Source organism: Chiloscyllium plagiosum, chromosome 5 (genome assembly GCF_004010195.1).
Source record: "Chiloscyllium plagiosum isolate BGI_BamShark_2017 chromosome 5, ASM401019v2, whole genome shotgun sequence".
Taxonomy (NCBI): Eukaryota; Metazoa; Chordata; class Chondrichthyes; order Orectolobiformes; family Hemiscylliidae; genus Chiloscyllium; species Chiloscyllium plagiosum.
The window spans coordinates 28,216,283-28,231,584 of NC_057714.1; the positions used below are offsets into that span (position 1 = coordinate 28,216,283).

General features: G+C 42.7%; 1 protein-coding gene across 6 annotated transcripts in view; it reads left to right on the plus strand.

Moving 5' to 3' along the window:
* Positions 1 to 15,302, plus strand: part of itgb8 (integrin, beta 8) — a 102,979-nt gene that overhangs the window by 64,286 nt on the left and 23,391 nt on the right. For all 6 annotated transcript variants that reach the window (XM_043689790.1, XM_043689788.1, XM_043689791.1 and 3 more), the window contains exons 9-10: positions 3,781 to 3,915; positions 14,664 to 15,072. In XM_043689790.1, the coding sequence (XP_043545725.1) occupies positions 3,781 to 3,915; positions 14,664 to 15,072 (544 nt within the window). The remainder of the gene's footprint in view (positions 1 to 3,780; positions 3,916 to 14,663; positions 15,073 to 15,302) is intronic.

The following is a 15,302-nucleotide window of genomic DNA, read 5'->3' on the forward strand; positions in this document are numbered from 1 at the left end:
GCCTTTCCTTTTCTTTCTTTGCTGTGTCAATTAGTGCAGTCACACAACCAGACAGCTTGCCTTGCTGGTCAGCAATCCTCAGTCAGTTGGGTGTGGAGCAGAAAGCTTACTGCCTGCTAGTTTGCAGCATCCATCTCACATTTGCACCATATACCAGCAGCCTAATGAAGCGAACTTACAGAGAAAAAAATAGGTATGTTCCTGGAAGAGGGGACAGTTGTGTCAGCAGGAGCCATTGCGCAATCTATACCTTGTTCATCTTGCTTCTGTATGCTGCAGCAGGGTCTGAACCCAGACGTCAATACATGGTACATCCCATATAAAGAGCAAGTTAGGCCCCATGCTTGTGCAATTAGATTTGGGACAACATAGAGGCCTCAGCAAGATGTAAGGGCAAAACAGTACGCAGATTCTTTACATTGTTCTGCCACCCAAGTGCCCTCCATTGATTTTCTTCATTCTCTCCCTCCCACTGTATGTCAGTATAATCACTGGATCTGCAGCTGCTGTGAAGGGAGCCTGCCTGGCAGTGGAGCCCATTGGTCCTGGGAGACCCCTGGGGCTTTTGTGTCTGGATGGGCCCGACATGCTGAGAGGTTTTGCTTGATTTCTGATCTGCTCGGATGTTCTGTGCCATCTATGGTGAAGAACTAAAATTTATCCCTGAATTCTAAGTGGGCACTTAATAAGACAGATGGGCAGAAGTAGGCCATTCAGCCCATTGAGTCTGGTCCACCATTCAATGAGACCATGGTTGTTCTGATCATTCTCAGCTCCACTTCACTGCCTTTGTCCTATAACCTGAATTCTTTTACTGATAAAGAGTCTGTCTGTCTCAGGAGACAGTGAGGTCTGCAGATGCTGGAGATCAGAGTTGAGAGTGTGTTCCTGGAAAAACAGAGCAGATCAGGCAGCATCCGAGGAGCCGGGGAATCAAGGTTTCGGGCAGGAGCCTGATGGAAGCGTCGATTTTCCTGCTCCTCAGTCCATCTGTCTCAGCCTTGAATGTAACGTAATGATCCAGCCTTTACAGCCCTCTGCAGGAGAGAATTTCTCTAATTCACTACCCTCTGAGAGGAGAAATTCCTTCTCTATTCTGTTTTACATGGGTAACCCTTTTATTCAGAGGTTATGCTCTTTGATCCTAGACTTTCCCACAAGAAGAAACAATCTCTCTGGGTCTAGGTTTGCTCGCTGAGCTGGTAGATTTGTTCTCAAATGTTTTCTCAACATGCTAGGTAACATCATCAGTGAGCCTCCGAAGAAGTGCTAGTGTTCTGTTCTGCTTGCTGTTTATGTGTCTTGGATGCTGCCTGACCTGCTGTGCTTTTTCCAGCACCACACTCTCGACTCTGATTTCTAGCATCTGCAGTCCTCACTTTCTCCATGTGCCTCTGTGTGTTGTGGTGGGTAATGTCACTTCTGGTTGTTTTTCCAAGAGGTTGGTAAATGGAGTCAAATTGATACATTTGTTAATGGAGTCCTGGTCTGAATGCCAGACCTCTAGGAATTCCCGTGCGTGTCTTTGTTTAGCCTCTCCAGAATAAATGTAATATCTTAATTGAAATGTCTATGTGTGCATGGATACTAGTTGGTCATGTCTTTTGGTGGATAGTTGGTGCTCATGTATCCTGGTGGCTAGTTTCCTACCTGCTTGTCCAATGTAATGTTTGTTGCAGTCCTTGCAGGGTGTTTTGTATATGGTGTTTGTTCTGCTGGTTGTAGGTATGGGGTCCTTTAAATTAAATTAATCAGGAGCCATTTCAGTGTGGTGGTAGGATTGTGGGCTACCAAGATGCCTAGGGGTCAGACTAGTCTGGTCATTATCTCCAAGATGTCTTTAAAGTATGGCAGGGTGGCTAGAGTCTCCGGATGTGTTGTCTTCTTGTTGAGGTCTGTTGTGTAGGAATCGGCGGACTGCGCTTATCGGGTACTCGTTCCTAAATACATTGTATAGGTGTTTTTCCTCAGCTTCTCATAGTTTCTGGGTGCCACAGTGTATTGTGGCTCATTTAAATGTTCTGATGCAGCTCCATTTGTGTGTGTTGGGATGGTTGCTCCTGTAGTTGAGTACCAGTCAGTGAGCGTGGCTTTCCTGTAGATGCTGCTCTCTGCACCTCTCCAATACATTGAAGAAGCAAACACACTACTCATAAATGTCGACACCCCGACACCTACTAACAGGTGGCGACGGACCCGTCTACACAGTTAGAAAACCGTATTACAGCATCCCTGAGGAAACTACACAAGGCAGGTGAAATTAACAAGACAGACCTCCAAAGAATAAAACCTGAAGGATCCAATAAACCCCATTTCTACGGATTACCAAAGGTACATAAACACGGTTCCCCCCCAGACCCATAGTCTCCCTTCCCGGTACACTGACATACAGACTAGCAAAGGAACTGCAACGCAAACTGAAACACCTAGTGGAAGACTCGAGACACTCCATCCACTCCACCCAGGAATTCCTTATCATCAAAGACACCAAGGTAGAGGACGACGAGATCATGGTTTCCTTCAACATGATGGCCCTATTCACATCGATAAACATCACCCGAGCCAAAGAAACACTGACCTCACTGCTAGACGAACCAAGGACACAAACGCCTAACAGCACCAACTCCATCAGCAAGGACAGCATCCTGAAACTATAGACTTGTGCCTCACAACCCACTTCACCTTCAACGACAAGATCTACAAACAAATCAATGGAATGCCTATGGGATCACTAATATCAGGACTCTTAGCAGAAGCAGTTATGCAGAGATTAGAACGAACAGCCCTTCCCACAATCCAGCCCAAACTTTGGGTCCGCTATGTGGATAACACACATTAGAAGAAACCCATAAACACATAAGCAACATCCTTACCGGTGTAAAGTTCACCAAAGAGGAAGAGTACAAACACAGACTCCCCTTCCTAGACGTCACAGTAGAACAAAAAGCCAATGGAGAGCTGCACAGCAGCATCTACAGGAAATCCACACAAATTGGCCAGATGCTAATCTACAGGAGCAATCATCCCAGCAACCACATACTGCACTGCATCAGGTCGTTATTTAAATGAGCCACAACGCACTGCGGCACCCAGGAACTACGAGAAGCCAAGGAAAAACACCTATACATTTGTCTGAGAACACATCTACCAGCTCAGTGAGTCAACTTACAACCTGATCCACAACAAATCTTCTCTAAAATCGCAAGCAACCTCTCTGCATCTTTCCTCTCAAGCCCCTTAAGAATATTATATGTTTCAATAAGATTGCCTCTCATTCTTCTAAACTCTAATAAGTAAAGGCCCAACCTACTCAACCTTTCCTTTATAAGACAGTCCCTTTACACTGGTATCAGTGTAATAAACCGTCTCTTGGACTGGCTGCAATGTCAGTTTATCTCTTTTTAGTTAAAGGGCCCAAAACTGTTCACAGCATTTCAGGTCTGGTCTAACGAGGTGAGTTATTATTCAAACTGTTTTTGAAAAAGCTTTAACAGAAGACTGATTCCATATATTATTCAAATACAAAGAATCATTGATGATTCCTACTTGGACATAATTCAAGAAAACACTGACTATTTAATACAAAACTGGTAGATCATTTGTCATTTTGTGCTGGCTCACTCAAAAGTAAAACAGTGTTGCATGTGACAGAAGATTTATATATGTCACAAAGCTTTTCCTTGCTGAGTCATTCAGCTTGTTTTACTGTTTATAAAACCACTGCATCACAGTTCGTGGGAAATTGATTTTTCTTTTTGTGTGTGTTTTGTTTTCATACAGAGACTGCTTTCCGAAGTAGAACTGCAGGTGGACAACCAAATCAATGGGGTCTATGTGAACATCACTGCAATCTGTCCTGATGGCACCAAACATCAAGGCCAAATTAAGTGCAGAAATGTGAAAGCGAATGATGCAGTAAGCTCCATGCAGTGCTACATGCTTTTGCTGTTTTTTTTAGTCTATCCTCCCTCAGATTACACAATGCATACCATAATAACCACACAGACATGTCTTGTCATTGAGTGGGTTAATATTAAGTGTACTATTATGTTTCTTAACAGCTTGATCTTTCATTTCCAGCAACTACTTAATTTTTAAATTGCGAAACTTTAATTATTAGCAAGTTTAAGGCAAATTTATTAATACTGCTCATTGTAGGTTTTGGTTTGCGTAACAATAGGATTTTTTTTCTTGTCTGTCACAGGTTTTTCTGTTCTTGAATTACGAAAAAAGGTTTCATCTGGAAGAGCTAAATATTTTCTCACTTCTATGTGCACCCATTATCAGCACAAGTATTAATTTGTTTGTAGAGTAGAGTGAGGGATTCACTTACAAACAAAAGAATTAGGAACAGAAGCAGGACCTTTAGCCCTCCAAATCTGCTTTGCTATTCAATAAGACCTGGGCTGATTATTTGTGTTCCAAATTCCGCATTCCCGTCAGTCCCAAAATAAATAGGAACAAGAGTAGGTCGTTCTGTCCTGAGACCCTCACCGCCATTCAGTAAGATCATATTTGATCCAATATTCCTCATGTCAACTTTCCTATCCTTTCCCCGTAACACTTGATGTCCTTACTCATCAATAATCTATCTATCTCAGCCTTAAATATACACAAGGACTCTGTCCCCACAGCTCTCTGTGGTAAGGCATTCCAAAGACACTCAACTCGCTGAGAGAAGAAATTCTTTCTCATCTCATTCTTAAATGGGCAGTGCTTTATTCTGAAACTGTGTCCTCTGCTCCTAGATTCTCTCATGTGGGGAAGCATCCTCTCAGCATTTTCCCTGTCAAGTCCCTTTTGAATCCTGAAAGTTGTAATGAGATCACCTTTGATTCCCTTGCCCATCAAGAATATATTTCCCCGCCTTAATGTTATTCCCCCACCAGCTTCTGAGACAAAGAGTTCCAAAGTTGCACAACCTTCTGAATACAAAATATTCCCTCAGTTTTATCTTAAAAGGGCAGCTCCTAACTTGAAAATGATATCATCTAGGTCTGGACACACCCACAAGAATAAAATTCTTCCCATTGTCTGCCTTGTTAAGGCCATTCAGGATCTTACGAACATCAGTCAAATCAAATTTGTTCCAAGACGTTCCAGTGTTAATTTGTGGCATTAAAAATTAGACGTAATTTTGAAATACGGCAATTCCCTGTGGAGTGGGTACTGGCAGAAATTACAACTCCAGACAATCATGAGCTTGTGGCTAGTGTTCATCTTTCCCAGTCCACTTTAGTGAATGAAAGATCACAAACGATGAACTCTTTTGTGAGGGAAGATTACAAAATTATATTTTCATGTACAAATCAAGGACCAACATCTTTAAAGCTCTTTCACAACTTCACAATTTCACAATTCCTGAATCAATTCTAAAGTGTAGTTGTCATTTTTTGTGAGAATGTGACATCCAATCAGTAATGTTAAGGTAGTTAGTGTCTTTTAAGGGTAATTAGTGGGGCTTTTGGAAGCGTCTTACTACTTCGCTGACTTCAGTGTCTCCATGTTTATTCATCCATCTGATTTTAATTCTTCCTCAATTTTTGTCATATTCTCCATCAGGGATTGCCAGAAGGTGTCTGTTGCATCTTTGTTTTCACTATCTGTACAGTAGGTCTCTGTTTTAGATTTTTCCAGCATTTCATGTTATGGCGATAACTGGGCCAGAATGTAAACTTTTGCGGGAGAACCTTTTCTTTAGCTTAATCTTACACCAGGGCCCACGGAACATGTCTGGGTGGTTTTCTCTTGCTCCCCATGCTCTCTCGCTTGCTGACACATGCACACACTTCATGAGCAAGTTTTGAGAAGATTTGTAGCTCAGGCTGCGGTTCATGATGTAGGTTTGCTTGCTGAGCTGAAAGGTTCGTTTTCAGGCGTTTCATCACCATATTAGGTAACATCATCAGTGAGCGTCCGGATGATGCAGTGGTGGTATGGCCCACTTTCTATTTATGTGTTTAGGTTTCCTTGGATTGGTGATGTCATTTCCTGTGGTGACATCATTTCCCATGCTGACATCATTTTCTGTTATTTTTCTCAGGGGGTGGTAACTGGGATCCAAGTCAGTGTGTTTGTTGATTGAGTTCCAGTTGGAATGCCGTGCTTCTAGGGATTCTCATGCGTGTCTCTGTTCGGCTGGATGTGTTGTCCTAGTCGAAGTGGTGTTCTTGCTCATCTGTATGTAAGGATACTTGTGAAAGTGGGTCATTTCTTTTTATGTCTAGTTGACATTCATGTATCCTGCTGGCTAGTTTTCTGTCTGTCCAATGTAGTGTTTGTTACAGTTTTTGCAAGATATTTTGTAAATGACATTAGTTTTGTTTGTTATCTGTATAGGCTCTTTCAAGTTCATTAGCTGCTGTTTTAGTGTTCTGGTGGGTTTTATGATGCTATTGAAAGACACCACTTCAGTAAAGTGTAAACCACGTAATGTGCTAAGGTCACTGGCATTTGAATTTGTCACTTGAACCTGACTTCTGACTTGTATGTATAGTGTGCGCTTGCTTGCTGAGGGGTACATTGCTGCCAGCTTAACTTCGTTTTAAAATGCACTTCTTTGTTTTTGTATCTATGCCTGACTTCATCCCTTGTGCTCTCTGCAGCCTCCTCCATCCATAAAACCCTCTGGAATATCTGAACTCCTTCTTCCAACCTGTGTTGTGAATCTGCATTTTGATTGCTCTAGTATTGTTAGCTGCCTAGGGCCAATACTCCCTAAATTTCTCTGATTCTCTTCGTATTTCTTTCTTCCTTTCATGTGTTCTTTAAAACCTACCACTTCGACCAATCTTTTACTTCCTGCTGTAATATGTCCAGATGTGATTCATTGCAGCAGGGTCACCAAATAAAAGTTGCCAGATTGCCTTGGGATGTTTGCTGTATGAGAAGTTGATGTTGTTGAAGTATTCTAATAGTGGCCATGAATGGCCCTTCTAATTTTTTCAATGCTTTCTAAAAGTTTAATCTTCCTTTTGTTTTGATTTTGCACAATGATAATCACTGCTGTGGACTTTAGAGTTGGGTGCTTTCTGCTTGCACCAATAGAGTATTGTATGAAAACACGGAGCAGAATCTCAGAGCTCTGAATGGCGTGGCCTATGGCTGGGACAAATGCGAGAGTCGGGAGAGATGTTCAGCGAGGCCAATCTCAGCTTTGTGATAATCTTGTTTACTTTGTTCAATTGGTGTGGCGAGATTTGATTATTATTACTTGCCAAGTACCGTATTAATAGCCCACCCCATCACAGGTTGTGATCTTAACAGCCTCGCCACCCAAACCAGGAAAACCTGACATGGAAACCAGAGCAGGATTTTGGAGGTTTCATCTCATTGCTGGTTCATGTTAGCAACAGAGCAGGGCACAATGCACCAGCACAAGTTGCATTTACACTTTCATTTCACTTTCAGGGGGACATTGCCACCCATCCTGGCATCCTCCAGTGCAGTGGAAGTGTGCCTTGTGAGAGCAGACTGGTCTAGCAGGGCACACTGTCAGTCAGCAATGCACAGCTGCGTTGGGTACAGGTACAAGGCGGCACAGTGGCTCAGTGGTCAGCACCAGGGTTCGATTTCAGCCTCGAGCGACTCTGTTGCGTTTGTATATTCTCTCCGTGTCTGCGTGAATTTCCTCCAGGTGCTCCAGTTTCCTCACACAATCCAAAGATGTGCAGGTTAGGTGAATTGGTCATGCTAAATTACCCATAGAGTTCAGGAATGTGTGGGCGAGGTGCATTAGTCTGGGTAAATGTAGAGTAATAGGGTAGGGGAATGGATCTGGGTGGATTACATTTCAGAGGGTCACTGTGGACTTGTTGGGCCGAAGGGCCTGTTTCCACACTGTAGGGATTCTGTGATACTAAACAAGGAAAGGAACATACTACACAGCTTTGACCAGGCTATCCCTCAGTGCTGCTCCCTTCCTCCCTAAGCATGCATTCACCTAGTACCAACCCATATGATCATAGCAAGCGCACATCCCTTTGCCCTGCTGTGCCTTGCCTTGCATTGACAACTGGCACGCTGAATGCCCAGGCAGGTGGTCGTGCTCTGAGTTGAGGGCATCTGCATTTTGTCTTACCTCGGCGTGCAACGTCACTTAGCACCTGTACTACGTGGCTACAGTATTTGGCCCGAACACATGCCATCTGCAGCAAGCAGGGTGAGGGGAGTAGTCTGCAATGAGGCCCGTGGGGGATTGTCTCAGCCTGGCTGGGCTAATACTGGTCGGTCACATCACCTGGGGGGGCTGGGTTAAGGAGCAAAGCAAGGCCGGAGGAACAGAGGAGGGCTCTGGGGAAAGGGTGTGACATGGCGGCAGTTGTAGTCTCGTGGACACGGCTTCAGTGATGAAATGAGGAAATGCGGATTGGCCATTGGGCACTGAGAGTGTGATGTTGCAAGTCTCGATGCCATGTCAACACTGAGGCAGAGGACCATCTACTGTCATTCCAATCACATGGAGAGGACGAAGTATTGAAAACAGTAGCTGCAAAGGTGCTCACAATGGGTGGGGTGAGTGAGCTAGCTTGTCAGGGACTTGCCTGCATCTACAGTCAGTCAATGGGTGCTTACAGGAGAGCAACATTGGCAGCATGGGTCTGCGAGGTCACTACTCACTGGCCAACCTGCAGCACTGACTGTCTTAGTTACAGCTCCCCTTCATTGTCACTGCTGGGGGTCTTCTACAGATGTAAACTCTGCACACACAAGCAGAAATGTCTGATAACATCAACCACCTCCTCCCCAGCACCCCAACCCCTAAGAAGCTTCACTCAGTTTCTGTAATGACGTAAAGGGGCTAAATAGTAAGACATGAGTGAATGACACAGCTGTTAGGGCTAGTGCATGTGGGGGAAAGCTGTTGAGATGTTCTGAAGGAGTCGGGAGGCAGTACGGAAGGCATACAGGGTCAGTTTTGTGCGAGGAGGATGGGGGTAATGAGAGTGAGTGAAGGAAGGTAAGGTGGAATGGAAAGCAATATGGTTCTTGCCGTGAGAGTTTAAATTGCAAATCATGTGGTGGATTTGGTGAGATACAGTGAGAAAACGTGTTTGGCTCTGCAGCTAAAATCACTGCATCAAACACAATGGGGCTTTGAGCTTAGCTAAAACAACTGTAGGATTCAGCCCAGGGCTTTGGTGACTATTTGGGGTTTAAGTTTCTGTGTAGGATAGAAAGCATCAATATCGAGAGATTTCCCTAGCCCTGTGTCAAGGTGCAGTTGATTGCTAGGTTTAGTAAAGACAAGAAATTCAGGTAGGTGCAAACAACTGGAAGAATCCCATTCAAGTTTCCTTCTATTTAAAGATTTTAAATGAAAGTACAATGAGCATGCATTTTGAGCCACCAGTATTCTGATATTCCTTGTGCCTAGTCAATCCAATGCACCAAGGTGCAGACCCAAAAGAATTTCACTCAATTTGTATAATCTTAATTTGAACTTGGCTCATTTGAGTGGCTACGTAATTGTTTTTGATCCAAGTTTAGATCCCCCTCTTGTTTCCTGGTTGTTTTGTGGAGTTTGAAAGTAAAAGTAAATAGGACAGGAAAACCAGCTCTGACCCTCTGACAGTCAAGAACTCTCTTGACAGCTGAATCTCTTCCATTCTGAATATGAGCAGTTCACAGTGCCCTCTGCAGAACTGACTGCTGAAAACACATTGCACATCATCACCAAACATGAATGCAATGTTGAATTCTGTTCCTATTATGCCTATGGCCACCTCAAAGTAATCTACCTATACCTGCAAAGGAAAAGGCATTGCTGATTATCACATGGCACTAATCCAGTAGAAAGTTATAGCCTGAAGTTATTGCCATTGTTTCAACTTTGTGGCTCAAGGCATTTCTTGCAAACTATTTATTTGGGGTTTGCCTTGAATCCAATCTTATTGCCTTTTCCCAAGAATGGGGGATTTCAAGACTTGGGGTCACATTTTTAAGGTAAGAAGAGATTTAAAATAAGACACAAGGGTCAAATTTTTTTACACCGAGGATGGTTTGCATGTGGAATGAACTGGAATTGTGTGTATAATTACAATGTTTAAAAGACATTTATATAAGTACCTGAATAGGAAAGGTTTGGAGGGATATGGGCCAGGGGCAGGCAGGAGGGACTAGTTTAGTTTGGGATTATGTTCAGCATTGGCTGGTTGGCCCAAAGGGTCTGTTTCCATGCTGTATGACTCTAAGAAGAGACTGAAGAAGAACTCCGACGGACACAATTTGATCAGGCACATGCAAACTGGGATCTGCACAACTGCATTTCCTGCCTGAGCGACTCTGATCCTAAGCTACCTGGACTGTGTGAGAAGCCTGCAGTCCTGCCAGAAAGCAGTACTTGCATTGCACTACATATTCGCCCAGACTTGGAGCAGTTCCATTGGGCAGTGTGTTGAATAAGACGGTGACTATAGCTGCAGCTGTCAATTTGTTATGCCTCACTGTTCCCTGAGAGGGTGTTAGAGGACATCTGTCATTTCCTGAAGAAGTTTCCTGAAGAAGGGCTAATGCCCGAAACGTCGATTCTCCTGTTCCCCAGATGCTGCCTGACCTGCTGCGCTTTTCCAGCAACACATTTCCATATCTGTCATTTACTCCCAATGAGTTGTAGATTAGTTTGCTTCAGTGATCACTGTGCTATTTTCTTGAACTTGTTGGATCATTGCCTTCCTTATGAACATTGTTCTTCAGCAAGAAAGAATGGCTTTTACCTTCTGATTGCTGCAAATGTACATACTTCTCACGGATGCAATTCAAGGAGACCCTAAAAATGAAAACAGTTACAGGCTCCTGACCATTCCATCGGGGGTGATGCTCTTTTTCTGGCCATCATCTGTTATTTAGTACAAACCTCTAAATCACAGACTGCAGTTAGATTAGACTACCTACAGTATGAAAACCAGTCCTTCGGCTCAACATGTCCACATCGATCCTCTGAAGAGTAACCCACCCAGATCCATTCCCCTACCCTTACTAATGCAATGGGACAATTTAGCATGGCCAATTCACCTGGCCTACACATTTTTGGACTCACGCAGACACAGGGAGAATGTCTGTGTGGAGTTTGCACAGTCGCCCAAGGCAGGAATTGAACCCAGGTCCCTGGCACTGTAAGGCAGCAGTGCTAACAACTGAGCCACTGTGCTGCCCATTGATGTGATTACAAAAAATAACTAAGATTTTTATTCAATTGTTTGTGAATAGTTGCGGTTATTAGCATGGAATGTTTAAATATCCCACTCTTGCATAGAGTTAGATTTCAAACTTACCCTTTATTACTCTCTCCACAAATGCTACCAGAGCTGCTGAGTTTCCCTCACTCCAGTTTATTTCAGATAACCAACATCCTCAGTATTTGGCTTTTGTTTGAGCTTTAACCAGAGAATAGAAAACAATTCCAATATAAATTTTCCAGTGCATACTGAATTGATTATGTGTGAACTTGATTGTCAGTAGATGTTTAACAGCTAAAGAGGTAGCAATGTAAAATTGTCTACATCTTGTCACATACAACATTGCCAAAGCTGCATTGAGAACTCCACTGTTTTCTGGAATTTTGATATGTTGTATTTGGTTATTGTTGTAACTTTCAGGCCTGCATTAAGTATTTTCTCAGGTACAATGGTGCTGGTCACGTACTAAGCATTCCCATTATTTAGTTGTGTTATATTGTTAATTGCTGTGCTTGTAGATCATGCACTGTTCTACCACATGGGGGAAGCAATGGCTTAATGGTTTTATTGCTGGAGTGTTAATTCAGAGATCCAAATAATGCTCTGGGAACCTGGGTTCAAATCCAGTAATCGAGTCTCCAAAGATTATTCAGTTTTCAGCATCTGTCTTCATTAACCACTTAAACAGCAAAGAACATCAGATTCTTCATGCCAAAGTCAAAGGGCCAGCCTAAAGTTGGGTGCCATTGTTTAGTGAATCCTCTGGCACTGTGATAGTGTCCCTAGTTCTGGGCCAGGAGGTCTGGGTTCACGTCCTACCTCAGGATATAATGGCCATGGAGGTACGGCATAACATAGTCAAACAAGTTGAATAAAAACAACTTTGACTCATACTATCCAACTGTGACCGAATCAGATTTGAGTACGTTATGATTATCTGATCACATTTTGTGATCTCTCAGGTCTATAGTAGTCAATGGAACAAGTGACATTTATTTAAAACCTCATCTCCTTGAACAATGGCAGACTGTTATTAGGACTTCAGGCCATGACATTATGGCTACCATATCCTTCCAAGATGAATGGGGGTTAGCAGAAGTCTAGAATGGATAGCATGGGGCAATCCTGGAAGCTGTTTCATGCCAAAGCACATTATCAGTTGTTGGGGCAACATAAATGAGTTCGGGATAATTATTGTCAATGGGGATGAGGTACAGTCAGGCTTGAAGATATTCGAGCAGGAGCAGTGCCTGAGCTGTTGATGGCAAGGAGCTGTCCTCTGAAGCCACAGGATCACACCGAGTGCATGCTGGTCTGTGACCTGGCCAGGTCTGTGAGGGATTGACCTATGGCCTTGTGGGGAAAAGTAGCAGGGGTTAAATGTACCCTTGATAGCACTATATCCTTTCACTTACTGTTTTCGCAGATTTCTTGAAAGCAAAAGGATCACAATACAGATCCATGCTGTTATTTTCTTTTCCTCCTTTTTCTCCAAAATAATTGCTGCCAAAGACTGTTACAAGAACAGCAGCAGTAGCAGTTATCATGTGAAAGGAGAAAGCATGTGTGAAGCAGGATCTTCAGGCTTCGATGTAATTTTCTCTGAGAGACCGTGTAGAAGACCCCTCAGGATGTCCTGAGCCACTGTCTGCTGGATGAGGACACGTGGACCAAATGGCATCTTATCCCAGTAGCTTGGTACCCCACCTGCCTTTAACTTTCCTTTACCAGTGATTATTTCAGGAAGCACTCTGTGGTATTTCACAGGCATCAACTCTTAAAGTGCATCTGGGAGACACTGTCTTCCAGAGAGGCCGCCAGTTCACTTTGTTTCCTTGACTATGGGGAGTCCAGCAGTGCAGACATTAGGATTTTCTGTCAATGCCAATTCTCTGTGGAGTCGCTTGCGCCTACACAGCACCTGACTTCTTGCCCCTCTTACATGGCTACACTTTGCACCTGGGTATCCTTACAGAGGGAGCATATGGTGTTCACCAACACCCTTGAAGCCTTTAGGAAGAGATTGACAATTCAGGAATTGGGGTGCATTATTTCTCCTTCCAGTTCCATTTTAATTTAGTTTTCTCCCTCTTTCCCTTCCGTTGCATTCCCCCTGCTTGGCAGCACATGTAATTTGTTTATTTTTAATTAGTGACATAGGTGATTTAGTGATGGTTTTACAAAAGCAAAAGATTCAGCGAAGAGTGTGTGGATGGTAGCTCATGTGGAACATCATAATACTTACCATCCATTTAGACTAAATTTAAACTGTCCTGTGCTGTGAAATGCCAATATGTAATTTCATTTCATTTCTTTGTTAAAAATTGGATGACATAAATAAATCCTATATGAAGTAACAGCAAGGCCTCTCCAACACATCGTTTTTTTAAAAGAAATGCTGTAATTAACTTTAATTATGTTTTAGTTCATTTTTACCATCCAATAATTTGAAATAATCAAAGATTGAATTGCAGATAATTGCACTGACTCCATTATTTATTTTAGTCATGTGGCGATGGGTGCTAAATGTTACTTTATGAATGTAAAAGGCTGGATATTAGCTGGAGGTGGATTGTTCTCCCTGCAGTGAGACAACCAACCAGAAAGATGGCCACCCCAACCCCCAGCTGGCATGCATTGTGCCAACCTGATTGGTTGGCAGTTCCAACAGTCTCAGTAGCGCCACTGGCTCTGTTGTGGGGGATGTTGGTACTGCCTGCAAGACCAAAAATAAAAAAGAACAAAAGCAAAATACTGTGGATGCTGGAATTCTGAAACACTGAAAAACTTAGTGGGTCTGGCAGTGTCTGGAGAGAGAGAAAAACAAAAAGTAAAGTTTTGAGTGCAGTATGACTCTTCTTCAGAACGCCAATTGACGCTGTTTCTCTCTCTGAAGAAAACCAGAATTCTGGCGTAAAGTCAGTCCATGGTATTGGATGGGAAGGTTGGGAAAATCAGTGGGAGGGTGCGTAATGCTGTTAGGCAGTTAGGGAGGGATTTTAGGAAGTGGGTTTTGCAAAGAAAGTAGAAGCTCCCCCAGAGCACAAAGAAAAGCTATTACTAGATTCCATTCTGCTGATTTTATAACTTCTGTTTAAACAAAAATAACCACTCCCATCTAGCTGCTCACGGCAACTGTATTATGGCACGGGCAGCATAATTTCAGCTTTGAACAAGCTCAATTGACACTTTAATTATTTATTTATCTATAGTGGGCAGGCTATTGATTTTAGAGACCTCCTTTTTATCCCCCCCCTCCCCCAATTCTGGGAGTATGTTTGGGAGTGGTGGATTAGCAACTTCATCTATATTATGTGCCCACCCACCAAAAAAATGTCAAGCTAAATAATGTAGTTGAACAGACATGTGAAACACTGTGCTACATGCACAGAACAAAAAAAATATTTTCACACAATTTGCAAAAGCATTTATTATAAAATAATTCTCTTCAATGGATTACTAACTTTCACTTTTATTTTGCTTTAGGTTTTATTTAATGTAACAGTTGGAATGACAGATTGTTTTGAAGGAGACAACTACATCAATTTAAAGCCTGTTGGATATAATGAAACGACTGTTATTTCCATAAGTAGCACTTGTGCTTGTCAGTGCAAAGGACAGAAAGGTTACAGTGCTGGTAAATGCTTCAATAAAGAGCTTGACCCAGACTGTAGACTTTGCCACTGTGAAGACAAAGTTACTAATTCTTCCTGCAAAGAACAATGCCTCATTGAAAATTGTCGACAGAAAAAAGGTCAGGCTGTGTGCAGTAATCGAGGGATTTGCAACTGTGGGAAATGTTTATGTTACCAGAGCAATCTAGGTCGAGTGTTTGGAAAATATTGTGAGCTGGATGACTTTTCTTGTCCTAATCATCATGGGCGTCTTTGCGCAGGTAAGATAAAAAAACGCATCAAAATTACTAACTCCTCTAGAGTTAACTGCTAGTATGTTATGCTTTTTTTTAATTACTAGTAAATTCAACAATACTGGTAAGCATTTTGTTGCACTGGCCGTTAAAATGTCAGACCCTTAAAAGGATTATGGAGACCTTTCAGACCTTACTTGATTCTTTTCCCTAATATTGAATTTAGTGCTGTACTGAACAGATGGGACATAACTGCT